At 49.2% G+C, this 18,992-nt stretch overlaps 1 protein-coding gene across 1 annotated transcript in view; it reads right to left on the reverse strand.

The window, feature by feature from the left end:
• The window catches only part of HIP1R (huntingtin interacting protein 1 related), a 58,601-nt gene that overhangs the window by 2,913 nt on the left and 36,696 nt on the right, over nt 1–18,992 (reverse strand). The window contains exons 11-31 of the mRNA XM_073313582.1: nt 17,917–18,075; nt 17,346–17,404; nt 17,191–17,263; nt 16,493–16,676; nt 15,966–16,054; nt 15,331–15,447; nt 14,321–14,422; nt 12,713–12,907; nt 11,605–11,752; nt 10,660–10,746; nt 9,508–9,615; nt 7,942–8,078; nt 6,005–6,115; nt 5,691–5,749; nt 5,232–5,262; nt 5,040–5,102; nt 4,274–4,374; nt 3,403–3,508; nt 2,187–2,310; nt 1,016–1,077; nt 219–422 (exon numbers count right to left, since the gene is read on the reverse strand). Of these exons, the coding sequence (XP_073169683.1) occupies nt 219–422; nt 1,016–1,077; nt 2,187–2,310; nt 3,403–3,508; nt 4,274–4,374; nt 5,040–5,102; nt 5,232–5,262; nt 5,691–5,749; nt 6,005–6,115; nt 7,942–8,078; nt 9,508–9,615; nt 10,660–10,746; nt 11,605–11,752; nt 12,713–12,907; nt 14,321–14,422; nt 15,331–15,447; nt 15,966–16,054; nt 16,493–16,676; nt 17,191–17,263; nt 17,346–17,404; nt 17,917–18,075 (2,319 nt within the window). The remainder of the gene's footprint in view (nt 1–218; nt 423–1,015; nt 1,078–2,186; nt 2,311–3,402; nt 3,509–4,273; nt 4,375–5,039; nt 5,103–5,231; nt 5,263–5,690; nt 5,750–6,004; nt 6,116–7,941; nt 8,079–9,507; nt 9,616–10,659; nt 10,747–11,604; nt 11,753–12,712; nt 12,908–14,320; nt 14,423–15,330; nt 15,448–15,965; nt 16,055–16,492; nt 16,677–17,190; nt 17,264–17,345; nt 17,405–17,916; nt 18,076–18,992) is intronic.

An 18,992-nucleotide genomic window follows, 5' to 3' on the forward strand; every position in this document is an offset into this window, starting at 1 on the left:
GCATGTAGCAGACATGGGGTTGGACTGGGCTCAGCCCTGGGAACTGCAATTCCCGTGTTCTAATTCCAGTTCTGCCACTGACTCGCTGTGTAGTCCCAAGCCTGTTGCTTCACTGCGCTGTGCCTCGGTTTCCCCATCAAACAAGGATAATTAAGACACAGCAACCACCAGGGGTGTTTAGTTAGCACTGCTGAAGGGGAATGGATCAGAGAGAATACCTCACAGTCCTGTTTTAGGGCGTAGGCAGGTTTCTGAGCCAGTGGTGGCTTCTTCAAGATGCTCTGTTTTGGAGCCATAGCTGGTTTCCCCTCCCCCTCATCTGGGTCTTCGTACACCCCAGCCAAAGCGTAATGCTTCTTCCTCAGCTCGCCAAGACGAATTCGCTCATTCTCCAGCTTCTTCTCTAGTTCTAGCACCTTCACCTGCATAACAAGAAGCCCTTTACTCTCTAACCTCAATATGCTGGGTGCACACCACTATGATCCCTCTAGTCATAGACGGGGACTGTTCTCCCATCACATTATGGTTTATGAAGCTCTCGATCATGGCTATGTTCTTTTCCAGGGCTGTAATGGGGCCTAAAGTACTTAACAGTATCATAGGGATCTCCTACCCCAGAAATGCAGCCATGTCTGGGGTAGAACGTGGCAGCCATTCTGCACCAGGATCACCATACATTGAGGTTAGCTTTAGGAGGGGATGTGACTAAGACATTTCTGCTGTTGAACCACAAGCTGAATTTTAGGCAGCTTCAGTATCCCATCGAAATTCAATCTTGGCTAATACAGTCTGCCATATACTCCTATTCTAGGAGACTGAACTCTTTGGCAACAACTGGACAAGGTCATTTATGTTGTGTATCCAGTCTCAGCAACAAAACAGAATAGTGTCTGCTTAAATCCATACCAGAGATTCTCAGAGACTAGTTCTGAGAGGATGGCTGGGAGTACTCCGTTTGCTAGATGGTAAAATGAACCCAGCCCTGTTTGCCTATTCTCAGCAAGGGGTGCCATACCTGTGTCTCCATTTCTTCCTTCTTCAGTTTGATTAGCGACATGCCAGAGAAGTCCATAGTATCTTGTGGGGGGAGAGGGAGAGAGAGGGGGATTTATCTTGTAGCTTACAAGGATCATGTCCCAACAACAATACAGAACAGAGCCAGCTGGACACACACAATCTTTCACACACACACTCACTTCAAATAGGTGTGGAAAGTGCTAGTGTAACCCACTGGTGAGTGTGTTACTGACCCTCTCTCTGTGCCCAATCCACCGGTGATGCAAGTATGTCTCCACCCCAGGTGCAGAGCCATGATGACTCTAGCTAGATCAACCTCTTTTAGCTTTGGAGTTCCCTTGTTCGATCCCTGGTGTGTCAGCGAGGATGGCCGTTGTCACACTACTTCCCTGGAAACCTTATAAACAGGGACCCAAATATTTATGGGAAAAGACTGAAAAGTCTGATCCTGTAACAGCTAATTTTCTCTTAGTCCCTGTGGAAGTTATTAGAAATCCCTTCCTATATTGTGTCTCCATTATGGAATATTTCACATTAAATGAATGCTAAACTATTAAAAATTACTTTTAACAGTCAATCGCTGAAAAGTTGTAAGAAACAAGAGCAGCTGGTAGTTGGCGTGAGACTGCAGGATAACGACACTCATCTCATCCTGGCTGCATTGCAATTTGGTCCTGTAATTCACCGTCTGTAGTTCAGGCAGGCCTGAACGGTTGGTGCCTAGACAAAGTCCCTAAGATGGCCCTGTGGAGGCTGTAATAAGAGCAGTGGTGTAGATGTGTGGTAAAAATGACTGACTGTGCTTCCCAGAGCCCAAAGAGAGGCATAGGACGCTGCAGGCCAAAAGCCCAAAACCTCAGAATGTGGGAATCCCAAAGCACTTAACACTGATCTATCACTCCATGTCTATGATTTAGTCAGGGATCGGTCCTGCTTTGAGCAGGGGGTTGGACTAGATGACCTCCTGAGGTCCCTTCCAACCCTGATATTCTATGATTCTATGACTCTAGTCTCCTCCCAAAAACCCTGTATGCGTGCTTAGCAGAAAGCATATAAATTATCTGCTCATTTGAAATGCACATATACTGACACTTGGAGAGCTTAAAGTTCAGTGTGAGAGTCATGGGGGTTTCAGTGCAGAAATAGACAAGGCTCTGTTTACACCTCACCTTTGTCTTCAATCTGCTCTTGTCCGGACTTAGTGGAAGCCACAACATTGGCAGCCATTTCATTTACATTGCGTGAGCACTCCTGGAGCTCGACCAGGTTCCTGCTGTTCTTATCGGCTTTCACCTGCAAAGATCAACCAGGTGCTTTCAGAGTTACTTAGCTACAAAGGAAATGCAAAGAGAGGCCAGTCTTTTGTATATATGTAAACACAGTTTCCACGATATGCATCTGAGGAAGTGAGCTGTAGCTCACGAAAGCTTATGCTCTAATAAATTGGTTAGTCTCTAAGGTGCCACAAGTACTCCTTTTCTTTTTGTGAATACAGACTAACACGGCTGTTACTCTGAAACACTTCCAAATGTTTGTGTGAATGGAAAGCTGAACTCTTTAGATTCTACTCAGAGCTAAATGAGACACAGCTAAACTCCAGAAATGGGGCAAGATATCATTTGCTTTTATTTGAAAGAATCTCGTTATTTTTAAGAGACACGGCATCAAGCAGGTTAGGCCCAACCTCTAGGTTTTGTTTTTAAAAGGTTATTAGAAATGTTTTTTAAATTTTTTAAATCTAAACATTACTGCAGCAGCATGCTGCTAGTCCATAAGAACCTGAAGATTAAATGGACTAGAAGCAAACGTGAAACTGACTAGTTTATTTTCATTGTCCAATGTGACCAAAATAAGTGAACTAACAAAGCATCAGTGGTGAAAAATAAAATAAGCTTTTAACATACTTTTAGTTTTAATCAACTAATGTTGCAAGGCAGATAAAAGGACCCAATATCTATCGACCTAGCAATCATTTTTAATCTTTAAAAACCTCTTTTGTCCATATATATTGGAAAGGTGGCAGAAAATGGAATATATATAATCTCCAACACAGATGTCTACAGTTATTTATTCTGGGGTTTTGTGTTGGTATCAGAAATCTTGCTACAGAGTCAGCTCACAAGGAGAGGCAAGAAGGTTTTGTATCTTCTTTTCAGAGGCCAGCGCTTCTGGAGATGAAGGATTCAACATCTCTCTTAAAAAAACCCATGGTTAAATTGAAAAGTAATAATTCCTCTCCAAGAGAGAGTTTTGCTTAGCCTGCACTGATTCTGAAGGGGAGGCAGATCCCCCCACCACACTGACACCTAGAGGTGTCCCCACCAGAACAACAGAGGAGAGAGACACTTGTCACAGCTTTACACCTCTTTCTGTTCAAAAGTTTACCTTGGATGCAGCCACCAACTGGGCTGTGCTGGCTGCAATCTCACGGGAGCAGACAATCAGTTCTTCATATTTGCCCATATGCAGGACCACTCTGTCTGCAGATTCCCTAGAATATAGACCAACAGTGAAGTCTGATTAGAGAAGCCTGACATAAATTTAAAGTAGGGAAGTGCAAAGCTATTTATCCTTAGAACTCTGCATGTGGCTTTAAATAATTGCTTGCAAAGCTTTTCTTTGAAAGGGCTCATGTATAGAGGAAACATGCTAAAACCCCAGAGTCTAGAAGTACTTGAAGGGTGTAAAAACCAAGGAGGAAGGGGATGATTAGAGTGGTCCTGGATTCAGGCTATCAGAAAACGAAACTTCCTTGCTGTGAAATGTATTAGGCTGTGGAATATTCTCCCACAGATTCAATCCTACCATTTACGCCAATCAGAATGGAGGTCAGCTCCTGGCAGGACTGAGTCCTACATTATTACTACTGTTTTGATTGTGGTAACACCCAAAATGTATTCAATATTTGCTAACAAAAGGAAGCAAAAATCCTTCCCCATGGGACAAAACATCTGTATTATTAGGGGTCAGTGACCAGAGGCAGGTGGGGCAGCAGACAGGGAGACAACACTAGCTGTTCAACTGATTGAGGGGCTTGGGTACAGAGAACTGGGCTCCTAGGGCATACAGTCGATTTGGTCAGCTCTAAATTCAGTTGCTAGGAAACCAGAGCTCACACTGATTACAGGTTACAGCATATACAGAGGTTCTGTACACCCACAGTGCAGCACCTACTGAGAGTAACTTCCTGTGCAGTGCATGAGAACCATTTCCAATCGGTGACTATTTAAAACCGACAGGCACTGCAGATACCTACACAAGCTGCGTGGCTCCCCATCCCACAGCTTTGGAAGCAGAGATCAAGCCTTCTGTCCAACGGGAGTTCTTGGCATAAAATTCTTGTGTTGTTGCTGCCCCCTGTTGTCACAAAAATGTTAGGTTGCATTTAATAGGACACACTTTGCACCAGTTTCTAAATAAGCGATCAACATATCAAAATAGAGGTCACATTTTCAAATTGTTCTTCAAAGTTTCAGCTCCCCTGAATACACCATACACAGCATGCCCCAGGGCACCGTGGTCAAACAAACGTATGCGACCAAAACCATAGAACATGCAGGTGAAATTTTCCCAACCCTGTGAGGCTCCTAAATCCATATCCAGGCACCTACCCAGAAGTGGCCCAGTTTGCAGAAGTGCTGTGCCCAAAGTCAATGGGAGCTGCAGGCGCTCCACATCTCTGACAAATCAGGTCACATTCACTTAAATATCTAAATCTATAATTCTAGCCCCCCCAGGATTGAAAATTTTGACTTCTGTTTAAAATAGACCGGATTGAGTCATTGCCATCCTCTGTACCTTGACCAGGCTTGTTAAGATGAGAGCAAACATCTCCTAAAAGCACAAGTTATGGATGCCTTTTTCAATAAACACCCCACATTTCACGGTGTACAGTCTGCTTTAGAAACTGTGACGTTAGGTTAATGTTTGCACAAGTCGAGCAATTTTTGAAAAAAATTCCTCCAGTATTTCATGTCAACCCACAAAGAGGAGTTTCTGTATGGTCCCAAAGTGAGCCTTACCCTTCCACTTTCGACAATCTCCTTCTGCAAGTTGGTAGATGTTATTACGAGAAGCCTAATTGCCTGAAACAAATCAAAGCAGACAATTGTTTTACAAGGATTTTATAAAGAGCAATTGCTCAGCCATCCATTTTAAGTTACACCACATATTTCCAGGAATTTTAACATAGGTTTAATATCAGAAGTACCGACCTTCATCAGATCAGTGCAGGAGTTCAAAATTCTGTCGGAAACAAGGAGAAAATATTTAGCAAGTTTGATTCAGGGAACATCTTCCGGGTGATTAAAATAAAATGGAAATGAAACCGGATCAAGGGGAACCCGGTTTGAGGGACCCCAGAAAACAGCTTCAAAACAGATGCAGCGATGTACAGTACGTGTAGTTTTGCAGTAAAACACATTTGAGCCCAGCATCTTATATACTCTGCGTGAGGTAACGTTTTGCTTGAACTAAGAATCCAACATTGCTGTTGTACAATAAGTGGTGATTCTACTAGGCACATGAAAGGCAGGCTTGTCAATAGAGACACCACTACACAGATGGCTTCATTTAAAGAGAGCTATGTCCTCATTAATAGCTCTTCCCCTCAAAAACAGAAGCTCCAGATTCCACAAGTGCTGACTCTCCCTTAGTTGATGCTTTTTACTCACCTCTCGTTCACTTCCAGTTTAACACCAGAGCTTTTATTTCTGGCCTGATTCATCATTTCCTGTTGAGAAGACAGGAAGAGGTGGTTAAAAACTGCCACCTGATTGGCTGTGGTAGGAAAAATAAAGGAAGAGGGTTTCCCTTCATGAGATCCTGCCAAACGAACTGACGTGGTCAGGTCTGAGAATTCTGGATCCCTGTCTGCCTCGGGGGCCTTGACAGACACTCAGCTTTACTGGGACTCAGGCCAGAAGTCTGTCACACAGATTTGCAATTTTTTCTCTGCTAGACACAGAGTCCACAGTCTTCATCTCACCTCTATTCTTCTGACAGCATCTTCAATCGCTGCTGAGGTGAAGGACATTTCCTTATCAACCATATCACCCAGCTCTTCCTGCTTGATGTCTAAGCTTTTAGGTCTTAACTCCTGGCAAAGGGAAGAAAGCGACAAGCCAGTGTGAAATCAGGTGCCAGGATAAAAACTTTCCTAAAGATTTCAAACAAACAACTAGCAAGAATCTCTCTTTGGCCTGGAAAGAGCAAAACCTCAAGAACAAAACTCTCCACAAAGATGAAGAGCTGGGAATGATCCAGATGAACTAGATTCTTGCAGTAAATATATCAGAGGAAGCTCACAGAGATTCAAAGGGTCATAAAGGAAGTTTGGTTTTCTATTTAAAGAAAACACTCCGAAAACAGGGACAGAACTACACTTCACAATGGTGCCATTCTCAGCCAGCAGGAGTGCTGCAATAGCTTTCCAGAGTACACAGAAGGCAGAACAGCTCATTGTTCTATAAGTTAGCAGCATATTAATGTATAATGCTAGTGGGGATTTGGGGGCAGGAGGGTGTATGTGGCTTTGCAAGTTTTTCCACAGTTTCAGGGAGCCACTTACTGGGCTAAAATAACTTGATCTGGTCTAAGGGTATTTCCACTGAAATGCTACCTAAGATCATGTTATTTCAACCTCTATAAATGGCTCCTAGAATTAAAACAAAGCACACGGGGAGTTAAAAAAAAACACCAAATACAAAAATTGAGATATTGGACTTTGATCAGGTTCCTGCAGAACTCAAATGCACGGGAGAGAGAGATTCAGGATTGTCCCCCAATCTGCGCTTGTACAGCCCCCAGCACAGTGGAGCCTGCTCCTACATAAGGAGGGTGGGTGCTACAAAAATACAAATAGAATTAATGTGTGAAGGCTCCAGGCTCTCAGTGATGCCTTCACCAATATTACGTTCATTTGGGGTTTGTTCTTTTAATCTAAAAAGAAAAAATAGGCATTTGCTCCACATTAATATCTAGACAAGATCATAAAGAATAAGACATGAAACCAATTCCAAAAGAAGGTTTCCTTTTTCCAGCGGGGGCTTGGAATGCTGAATGAGAATTCAATACACACTTAGATTTTAAAATGTTACCAAATACAAACACAGAACTCCTGCCCCGTGATTGCAAGAAAAAGAAATTAGAGGGGGGTTTAAATACAGAGCAGAGGAAAGAGGTGACGGACTAAGGGAGGCTGGAATACATCACAGCTCTGGATTTATGGTGTAGAACAGTGAGGAGGGAGGGGCAGCCACGGATGGAAGCGGAGCAAGTCCCTCATGCTAGCACTCACCACAGCGAATGCATCATTGCCTACCAGTCTAAGACACAATGGTGGGGTCCTTTGGGGGCCTGCTGGTGGTACCAAGAGCAAACGCCCATCAGGACGAGACTCAAGGAGGGAGATGTTCTGGGACCTGGAATAGTCATTTCTGAAGAAGGTAAAAATGCCATGTCTAAAACCCAACCCAGTCCCCAGCCTCGGGTATAACAAGCTGGAAGGATCCGACAGACTTTCCAGCAAGAGAAAAAAGTGAAAGGTGTTAAGCTCCTTGCTGCTAAGCACTAATCTGCATTCATCTCTAGCCAGCAGAAGCCACATCCTTGCAGAGCAAAGGCTTAACTTTGCCGCTATAACTAGAAAGCAGGAAACCACCAGGCTCTGCCATGCACGTCACCGATGACAGAGGAAGCCAGGGGGCGCCACTTGCAGACACTGTATTTCGTTTGCATCTGAATCATCTGAGCATCCTCTTACTTGCATGTCTCAGCCCCAGTGGGTTAAATCCATTCCTGGTGTGGCTTCTCGGGAGAGGATGGAGTTACACCAAGGGTGGATTTGTCCCAAGACAATGATGTGTGTCTAAGATGAAGTGCTCCTCCACGAGAGTAGCCCCACTTCCAAGAATCGCTCCCTACCTGGCCCAGTTGAAGGATGCCCTGTAGAGTTCTCCTCACATCGTCCGGGTTTGCCTGTCTCAGCAACTGCTTATCCTTCAGCTCGTTCAGATACTCCAGACTCCGATGCCCACAGTCCCTGCAGGTTTCAGTTAATTCTGACAGGAGAAAGAATCTCAGTTACAGCAACGGATTAAAAAAAATGCAGGCAGTTTGTTTCCTTTGTGCGAGGGGGGTATGGTCTAGTGGACCAAGCACAGGACTGGGGGCCAGGAGCCCCTGAGTTCCAACCCTGGCATTGACACACAGACTCTGTCTGTGGCATCGGCCTCAGACACATTGGGTGGATTGAGCAATGTTTGTAAAATGCTTTGAAGAGTGTGATCTTGGTGCCACGTATTACAGTTGAGGAGAGAAATTAAACAACAGGAAAGACCCCCAGCCATAGGAGAGAGTCAGGTGAACAAACAAGACGAGGCAAGAAATAGGGAGGCAGCGTGGTCTAGTGGCCAGAGCACTGGACTGGCGCTTGGGAGACATGGGTGGCTGTGGCATTAACTCATTGCATGCCCTTCGGCAAGTCACATTGTCTCTCCGGGTCTGTGTCCCTGCCCACCCTTTGTCCATCTTCTCTAGTTCACATGGAAGCTCTCTGGGGCAGGGACTCTCTCACTACGTGTTTGCACAGTGCAGCCCTGATCTTAGCTGATACAGCAAGGTGCTAGTGTCATAAAAAATAAAGGAGAGCCTGCTTCAGGGACGGCTTTGCATTCATTCCTGGCAAAGAAGGAAGATTGCCCGTAACGTTCAATTAGTGCATGTCCAGACAACAGAAAGGAAGACCTGCTGAAGCCTGCACCACATTTAGTAACCGGAGAGAGGCCCTGAGTCAGATCTGCCCTCCCCAGCCCTAACCAACACGCAGCGAGTCACTCAAAACCCCTCCAGCAGACATGAACCTTCCTGCTCATCATCAGATGCGCCCCTCGCGGGGCTAAGGCTGCAGCGGCACGAGAAAGTACCGGCTGCACGTGCATGTCCTCTTTCCATCAGCCAGGCGCCGACAGCAACAGTGGGTCCTGCCACCCTCCCACATTCCATGTGGGTTGGGAGGCTCCCAGAGGCCCAATGCACTAGGCAAATGGAGGGCGGGTTGTTTTCAAACCTGCACCAACCTCTGGCATCTGCTGATTACATGGAGCTGGAATGTGGGCATGTTTGAGAGCAGGGGAGAGCCCATGAACTAGTCACTACAAGGCATTAGATGTATTAGCTGGTTGGGTCTCAGTCCAGTGTCTGCATCACACAGGTTACCAGCACCTTTGGCACTAAAGGGCACCATGCTGGCAGAGAGACCAAGGCCTGACTGGACCATTGAGACCAAAGTCCCCTGCTCCCACCAGGGCGATCTCTCACATCAGGTTGGAGGCACCTCAGCAGGGTAGTGTGGGGGATCCTGCACTGGCCCGGGCTACACCATGGCTGCCCTGGGAGTGGACAGGACGCAGGGCTGCCTGGCTGATGCCAGTCCTCACTGCACCAGGATTTTTGAAAGCGCCTAAAGCAGGCTTTGGGTTAATTACTCACTGTCAGCATGGTCAGTGGGTGCCATGTGGGACGTGGCACTGCCATTCACGATGGTGTCAGCGGTCAAGTGAGCAAACTGGGCCAGGGCTGCTACCAACCCAGTGGCATCTATCGAAACAAAGAGAGACAGGCCACAGGGTGAGCACTGGACACCGATGCTCTCACACAAAGGTCCCTGCACCACAGAAACGTTTCGGGGACCATTCTAGGCGGGAAGTTGCCTGCTTGGTGGCCATTGGCTCACTCTTTTCCTCCCCTATACTAAACGTTTGTCAGCGACCCCCAGAGCAGAGAGCGAAGGCTAGTGTCTGAAGCACCAATGCTCAGAGCTGGGACACACGGTGAATCAGTAACCGCCTGGCAAGCACAGAGCTGTCCACGCACAGGCCAGGGAGCCAGGGACTCCTGTACCCTAGTCCGAGCCCCAACATTGACTCACTGGGCGACCCTGAGTAAAATCACCCTGGACAACCTTTGCACAAACAGGAGCCTGATGTTGAGGCCAAAGGGACGTCTGCACTTAAGTCACTTGGCTCCCTTTGGAAATTCCACCCGTGGGAGCCTAAATATGGATTTAGGAGGCTGAACTATTTTGGCCTTAATCCCTCCAAGTCTCAGCGTTCCCCCACCTGGGAACAATAATCCTTAGCTCCCAGATAGAGAGGTTGGGACTTGAATACCCTGAACACAAGAAGAGCCTCATTAGTTAATTCACGTGCATGTATTAAAATGTGCCCGTCAGAGCTCTGGGCTTGCAGGCACTCTCCATAGAAATGACAGCCCAGGGCTAGCACACCCCATGCTCCCCAACCCATCCACAACCAGGAAGTTTCCAGCGCTCTCACTGCCCAAATCCCCACCTCCTCCCTGCATGACTATTGCTGCTTCCCGGCGGGAGCCCAGCCTCTCAGCACTGGGGCAAAGTTACAGGGTATTGAACGTAGGGTACTGAACGTGTCCCGTTGCCGTGTGATTTATTTACACCTCACGGATTTCACAAACACATTAAGCACACGGAATTGTTCAAGTCTGGACCAAATCGCAGTGACCACGCCCAAACTTCCTTGTCTGCCCATCTCAGACGCGCCCTCCCGCGGGACTGGCCTCGGTGCCAGCTTTCGATCTGGGCACACAGCACCCAGGCACCTTTACCTGTCATGTTGGTCATATACTGCGCGTGCCCATTCACCAAGGAGTTCACGGACTCCAGGGCTGCCTGCGCCTGGCTGATGAGGTAATCTGCAAAGACACCAAGGGTCAAGTGAAGGTGAGGAAGGGGTTACATGGGACATGGGCCTGAACTAGGCCACGTACCTGCCTGAACAGTCCAATGCTTTGGAGGGTCTGGATGTTGCAGCTAGGCCCCACATCAGGAGAATTAACCTGTTCCTGGCTTTACGGGCCACACTGTCCCACCCTGACTGCATTAGTAAGATCATACCTCCGCATACTGAGCAAGGAGTCGCAATCCAATCGGGGGCTGAGCCTTTATTTTGCCACAAACCCTTTTGAGTGCTACAGTGATTTTGAGATGCCTCCTTTTTACTGAAGCCCAACACTCCTTCAGCTGTGACCGAGCTGCTGCTGACCTGAGACCCCTGGTTCGGAAGGCCCTGCAGCTATTCGGCACCAAGAGCCATTTCCAGACCTGCATCTGAGCCTGGCATCTAAGCCTGGGCACCCAGAAGGGCACAGACATTAGCATGGAAAGTGGATCTAACAAACGTTCTGCCGAGGCTTGGCTGGCCAGATGGGGGCGGAGGGTGGGATCAGCATTACCTATCCCTGCCTGAGGGGATCTTCCCTCTCCTCGCACTCCAGCATCAGGTGTCCAGTTGACTAAGCCAAAGGGTGGTTCAAGCAGTATTAGGGTCTGACTCACGAAAGGAGGAAAATTCTGTGTTGCAGATAATCCACCTCAGGGAAAGCCAAGGAGCCCAGAACCCCTCAGGCTCAATATTTAGCCAAGAAGACGGTGTCAGGGAGGCTTATGGGGCAGTGTCACCCACTGCCAGGGAGAAGGCACAGAGCCAGCTCTCATCTGCAAAGCTCGGCTTTCCCTGGCTGCCAACAGCCATCAGCCGAACAGCTCCCTACCTGGAGAGCTGGTGCATTGGACGTGCAAGGGGTCATCTAGCTTGGCAATGGCATCTTGGATGATGTTCTCTGACTCCTTCACCGTCCCCTGGAGCATACCGAACTGGTCATCCAGAAGCTTCTGCTGGAGGCTCTGCTCCTGGTTTTTCTGTAGGTTGTAAACAAAAGACATTACACATGCTGTAGGGTCTCAGAGTCTCTCCCAGCCTGCAGTTGCAGGAACTGCTTTCTTCACCTCTGCAATAATCATTTCCCCTCAGCAGTGCCCTTCCTCCCAGGGTCTCAGTGGGCTCTACAGACATTGCTCCAGAGGCTGGTGGGAAGTATAACCTCCATTTCACAGATGGGGAAACTGAGAAGAGGTAAAGTGACTTGCCCAAAGCCACATAGGGAGTCTCTAGCAGAGCCAAAAGAGAATCTAGGGTATGTCTACACTGCAATTAAAAACCCGTGGCTGGCCCGTGCCAGCTGACTCGGGCTCACAGGATTCAGGCTACAGGGCTGTTTAATTGCAGCGTAGACGTTCGGCTCAGGCTGGAGCCCCTCTTCTCTCCCACTCCTGTGCCTCACTCACAAGGCCAGCCTTCACCACGCAGCCACACTACACTCCAGTCCAGGAGAGGGAATGAGAAACGGGCTTCGGCAAGCCAGGGGGTTATCCAGCACGAGGCCAGAGTGAATCTTGGGGATACTGAGGAGGCCTTTCGCTGCAAGATCATACAAAGCCCAGATTAATGGCAGAGTCAAGAAGAGATTCTCAGCTCACTGCTCTGACCACTGGGCAATACTCCCTCCCAGAAGGGCAGAGATGTGGAGGGGCTTGGTTTATTGCTGGCTGCAAATCACCTGGAGATCTGCCCATGAGAGAAGCTGAGTCACTGTGAGTGACCATTCAGGTTGTAAGGGGTTCACCATGCCAGCCACGTGACCTTCGCAGTCTGGCCAAAAAGGTGGTTTCTTTGGCGTTAGGTAAATTCATTCCACACTGGCTAAGCCTCCTGCCTGGCTCTTTTCTCTGCCTGCGCATCACTTGGGGCCTCAGCAGGTTCCGAGGGATGCTCGGGAAAGGGGCTTCTGCCCTGAGATCCTAACCATTTCTCCCCAGTACCTTTTCCATGAGTTTCCCCTGCAGCTCCCTGATTTCTTTAGCACTCCTCTCTGCCTCCTGGTTCAACAGCAGCTCCTTCTCCTGAATCAGGCCCTTTATGGACAGCAGCTCACACTCCTTCTCGCTCACCGACTTCCTCAGCGAGTCCTTCTCAGCATGCAGGGCTTCCACTTGGGAGTGGAGCTCGGAGCCAGCCTGAAAACAAAGCAGGAAGATCCAGGGTCTCAAAACTGCTCTCACACAATCCAAGCCCTCAGCATAAATCTCTGCCTGCTCCACTATGCACCAGGTACCAACTAACCCCCATGACAGCCAGCCATGGGGGATTCTTGGCTTTCTAAAGATCTGGGAAGGAATTCAGTGCTCTTAGAAAGTGATGAGGGACAGCCCCAGACACAGAGACCCCTCCCGTTATCCAGCAGCAGGGCAAGCTTCCCTCAGACTGTTCTCCTGGAGAGACCAGCACAGGGAGTGGCATGAGATCACCATGGCCTTGGCCTCTCAACTAGTTAGCACCTAGTCCAGTGGTGGCTTCTGCAAAGAGGACATGCACCAAGTGGGAACGGGCCTGGGACCCACCGAATTCATTTACACACAAGCCGTTGGTCAGCCAGCCACAGCCACTGGAGTCAGTGCCCTAGACATGAAAGATTTACAGCCCATGATGAATCCCCTGAGACAGCCCATCCCCATGCAGCATCTGGGGTGAGATTCTGTGCTGCTTATCTCAGAGGCGCAGCACAGGACTCCCAGCCCTGGGCGAGTGGGCCTACAGTGGCTTTAAGCCGGCTCTGTGACCTCCGAACCCTGGGCTGCTCCAGGGCTGGACTGGCCTCCGCGGTAGCTTGGGGTGGTGCCGGGCGGTCTGTCTAAGTTACAGCAGACTCCCAGGGCTGCCTCATGAGCCACAGCTCTGCCCGGAATCTCTGCAGTGCTCCTTGCTGTACCCCAACCACGCCCTCTCTGCTGAGACTTGCAAAGGGGGGCTCACGAGGCAGCTGTACGGCTGTCTTACACAGGACCTGTGCTGTGGAACCCCGCCCCTGGAGAGAGAGGGATCTTTCAGGGCCCCTTTATGCCATTCCAGCCCCTTTATTCGCAATAGAGGGGTTGGCACCAGGGTGACGCTCTCGGGGTTTATCCCATGTTCCTTATAACTCCAGTTCTCCAAGCTGAGGTCCATCTACAGCCTGCACAGTCTCTGCAGTATATTCAGGTTGCCACCTGGTGGATTGCGCACTCAGAGAACCTGGTTTTAATGAGCGTGGGGAGTGGGAGAGGAGATCTCTAGGATCTGAGTGGGAGCAGTTGCCTGGCGCCCTGTGTGTCTGAAATGCTGCCTAAGAAAAGCAGGAAGTCTGCCAACATATTGTGTGGCCATCTACACAAACACACAGGGGCAGGGCATCCTTCATTTCCTTCTCCAGCAAGTCACAGGGATGCCAGAAAGTCCCCCACAGTTGAAATGCATCACCGGGAACTCTCTTACAGGCAGGATTCTGCCTGGAGTCCAATTTCCAGAGCTGCTAAGCAGCCCTGGCCCACTGCTTAGCACCTCGAAAAAGCAATCCCCTTCGTGGGTGCGCTCGTACCATCTGTGCCATGTACCTGCTTGGAATTGCTGAGTGAACTCTGAATCTGGGTCAGCTCTTCTTTCTTGGCTTCCAGTTCTCTCTTCAGCTGCTCCATCTGCAAGGTCTGGTCTTCAAGCTACATTTGCAGACAGACAGACAGATGGGAATCAGAGAAGGCATCAGGATAGCTCTCCAGTTTTACTTCTATGCCCATTTACACAATGGCTTTCTACAGCTCTGCAACCCAGGGGGCCACAGGCAAGGCAGGGCAGGGCAGCCTAACTGCTTAAAGAAAAAGGAGCTTACATTTTCCAGAAGTGACTAGGGATTTTATTTGAGACACCTTAAAGGGCCCAATTTTCAGCAGGCGGGTGCTCGGCACATTCTGAATACCAGGCTCCCATAATCTTTAGTCACGTCTGAAAATGTCGACCCACCCTGGAGATTTCATGGACAGACAGACAATGAATCTGGAGGAGATGTGGGTGAAATGTGCCTATAAACCACCTGACTGCCGAGGAATCTGGGCAGCGACAATCTGGTCGTTAGGAAGGGTTTGAATCACTAATTGCCCTTGAAGGCAGAGGGCAGGCTATGTACTGGACACAAGGAAGAGTACTAGACTGTGTCTCGATCACACACGCAATGGGCTAGTCGGGGGACTGCTCTCTGCTTGGAGAATTTCAGTCCCATTCGTTCAGGCAGCTGTGCTGGAAAACACAAATGCCAAGGGCTGATTTTTCAGAGATGCTGAGCGCTCCCAGCTTCCACTGACCTCAATGTTCAGGGAAGGCTGCCTTGGTGCTGCAGGTGCTCAGCACCTCAGAGAAATCAGGCCAGAGATGATCACTTGATCTCAAAGCAGCCTCTTATTTTGTGGCTGCCAAACCAGCGAAGACACCTGCGTGTGCAGGAGCAACACGGCTCTATGCACCATTTTTTCAGGTACGAACACGTGCACACGCATTCCTGCAGGAACCAGGCCAGCCCTCGAGGCTATTTTGGTCAAAAGCAAGGCGGAGCTTTGGGCAGCAGCAGACATACCTTCATCTCCGACTCCCGCTTCACCTGCTCCATCTGAAACGCCAGCTGCTCTTTGACACGAGCCACTTCTTCCTGGCTCTGCTGGGTGACTGTCAGTTGCTTAGCAGTATCTGCATTCTGAGCACAAGAGAGGAGGATTGGAGAGTTGTTTCAGTATATCAGGGGGGCGTGTGTGTGAGGGGTGGGGATGTGGAACATCCAAGCACCACTGCTAGGGTTGAAAGCGTTTCATGGCTCATTCAATCCAGTCGATTCAAATTCCAAATTCCTCATTTGATCCTTCGCCTCTTTAGTCAGGCCAATGAGCCCTGGCAGGAGCTGTATTTTGGACAGCACTTTGCATACAAAGTACATATCCCAAAATACTGCGGGTAACAGAAAGAAAGAAATTGACAGGCCTAGGCAAAGATAAAGGGGGTCATGGAGAGACATAGAAAGGCTGCAGATGGCAGGAAGGGACTCTTGAATTAACAGTGCCGAGACTGCAGGGACGGATAGAAAAGAGGCCAGGGTTAGAAGGCAGTGGCAGCAGGGGAGTGGAACAGGGAGAGAAAAATATACAAGCTGATTTCTGTGACACCCTCTGGTTCCGCTAAAGCCCCAGCCAGCCTGTAGCCACACTAACCAGCCCTCACCTTTCGCAGCAGCTCTGCATGCGTGTTGATGAGCTCGCTGTGTTTCTCTTTCAGCTTGGCATAGCGCATTTCCGTGGCGCTGGCTTTCTCTGGCAGAGGCGAGAACATTCCCAGTGTTAGTTACACCCAAGAACTCCACCCCAGCGATTCAGTACTAACCAGCCTTCTCTAACCCACAGCTGCTCACACACAGGGAAAACACAGGAGAAAAGAACAGCAGAGACTAGTTGCTAAACACAGGGGCATCCTCTTAAGCAGTTTGATCCAGTTTGTTCCCATCACTTTGACATAAGCAGCTAATGGCATTTCCCTTAAAAATATCTGGTCAAACACACTGCAGCTCCCAATAGCGATACTGCAGGTTTGGAGCTGTTCCTGACGAAACAGTGAATGGCTGCATGGAACATCTCTCCACAAGGGACAGCCCTGGATTCAGCCACCCATGGGCACCAAAGGTTTATTTTAGTTCTAGGCCCCTCAGTTCATGCTTTCCTTCTCTCTCTCAAGTCCCTGAAGATGTCACCTACTTTCAGCTTCAACGTAAAGCCCCTGCGTCCGGCTGCTCTCCAGCTGTGCCCTCTGCAGTCGCTCCACCTCATCCCGGAGTTGTTCGTTATCCACCAAAGCTTTCTGCTTTTGTTTCCGTTGCTCTTCCAGCTCAGCCTCCAGGCTGTTGATCTGGGCCTTGAGCTGCGTGATGTACCGCTGAGCCTACAGACACAGCCAACTGCAGTTACCCACCCGACTCAGCGAGCCTGCACGGAGTGAGCACAGGGCTGGGGGCCAGGCACTCCTGAGTGCTAGGGGTGGCTTCGACAAAGACTCTGACAATGGCCTGCTCTGGATTCCCCAGAGTCTACATTGGCCTGTGAAATCCCCAGCGAATATGCTAACACACCCAATATGACACGGGATCTCTGGGAATGGCACTAGATCCAACTGGAGAGGAATATATTTTTCTAACTGCAAAATTGTCTTCTCCCCAGTACACTGAGCCGCCCAACTGGTGACACATTCAGCGAATAATTTCAGGCCTGTCACCCAGCTGTGGTAATCCGGAAAGTTCTAACATGAGAGGACACGGAGCAGTGACAGAGGACAGGAACTGGGTTCTGTTCCCATCTCTGAGAGACTTCGGGCAAGTCAGGCTCTGAGCTATCATGTGATACAAGCCACACCATCCTGTTCCTTCTCCACCCCAGCTCACCGCAGTGCCAGGCTTTACCTCCAGTTTAATTTTCTCTAGCTCAGCTCGAAGCAAGTCCACTTCTTTCTTTAGGTTTTCGATTTGGAGATCCCTGGGAATAAACAATGAGCCTCATTACTAGCCCAGAAAGCAGCAGCACCCTCCTAACGTCAGCTGACCGCGGTCCCCCTCACCTGTCATCCCGAACGCCATTGGGAGGGCCGAAAGTCTGTTCAAATATATCCGACATGTTCTGCAAAAGAAAAATGGCACCCGAGTTAGGCTCAGCCCTCCAAAGTGTCTTACAGGGGTTGGCCTAAGTCTGATTGGGCCTCGATCGCCTGGAAACCAATCACAGAAAGACTGGGAAGGCGGCCAGGTTAATCTGTTTTGCACACAAGCTGTCAGTAAAGCCAGAGACAACAGTTGCAAGAAGCTCAATACCCTGGCTATAGGAGAGAGCACTATTCATGCCACTTACTCCCTACTGGGGCTCATCCACCCCAACAGCCTCCATGACAAACCAAGGCTCTCAGCCTCCTGCCAGCCACTCAGATTACAATGATGTGAAAAAAATAGCCCCTTTCTACCACCATGGTCCTTGAAAACATTGTTAAACGTCAGTGTCCTTCCAAATTAGAAGGCAAGGAGCTTCCTAAATCACTGGGTCTGCATCCCATGCTGCCATCAACTTCCCTGCCCTAGACAGACTTTGGTTTTCTTGCCTTTCCAACACACCCCTGAGAAGAATCTCTGAGCTCCCACCTGCTGTTCCCCTGGAGGAGCCATACTGTCCCCTGGAGGAGCCGTACTGATCTCAATTAAGTTTTCTGGTTCTTCGTCTTCAGGGGCCTCCTCGGGGATGACAACCACCGGTTTCACATGTTCTGCCAGGGCAGACGCCCGCAAGAAGTTAGGGGGGCTCTGTCAAGACAACAGAAAACCAGACATGTTTCACCTGGTTGTGGTTAAATGAACTGAACAGAGCACCCAGAGTACAGCCCCGGGGGGGGGGTGAGCACATTGCTAGATCAGAAGGGTATTGGGTACCATCATGATAATGTTCTGTTAGGCCTTCTGCACCTCAGGGTATGGGAGAGAACAAGATAGTCCAGTGGTTCTCACACTATGGCCCCTGGCCCACTGGCACCCACAGAGCCATTCCTGGCGACCTCTGGAATTGAACACTTTGAGAGCCAGGCAGCAGGGGCAGATCCAACGAGCGTTTTGCTCTCTCTGACAGAGTGGCCTGCAGAGTGAAAAAAGGGGGGAACCCCTGACATGGACAACCAACCTCCCCCCGGCTGATTGTCCACGGTGCCTGTTGCACTGCTGCCTTCCTTTGAAAGTTGATGGGAACAAGACTCACTTTCAATGTCTGGCATCGTTCCGGCCATCGGATCAGCCAACATTCCCTCTCTCTGAACATGGAGCCAGCTGGCCATCGCAACAATCAAGGAAATTCATTGCTGAAGCTGAAGACTTCAGACCATTGAAATAAAGAGACTGCAGGACACACTCCCTGCATTGCTGTGCGATAGGCAGCCATTATAGGGAGAATTAAAGCTCAAGCGAGGCACCTCTAGCTCTGAATTCCCTTGCTCTTGGACTCTGAGGTGCATTTGGACACCTGGAGAGCCATGAGTTGCCCCATGGCAACTGAGATCAACAGGGTTACCCATTTTCTACCCTGAAGTGCCTGGCTTGGGTTGCCGTCACACCTTCTTGTTTCAGAGACCACTCTGCTTTCCATGCACTGCACACACTTAATAGACTGCAAGGCCTTTGGGGCAGGGTATTCTGTAAAGTGTAGTGTATGTTTCTGGTTCTGTGGCTAAAGA

The sequence above is a fragment of the Lepidochelys kempii genome, chromosome 15 (assembly GCF_965140265.1).
Source record: "Lepidochelys kempii isolate rLepKem1 chromosome 15, rLepKem1.hap2, whole genome shotgun sequence".
In the NCBI taxonomy this organism is placed as follows: domain Eukaryota; kingdom Metazoa; phylum Chordata; order Testudines; family Cheloniidae; genus Lepidochelys; species Lepidochelys kempii.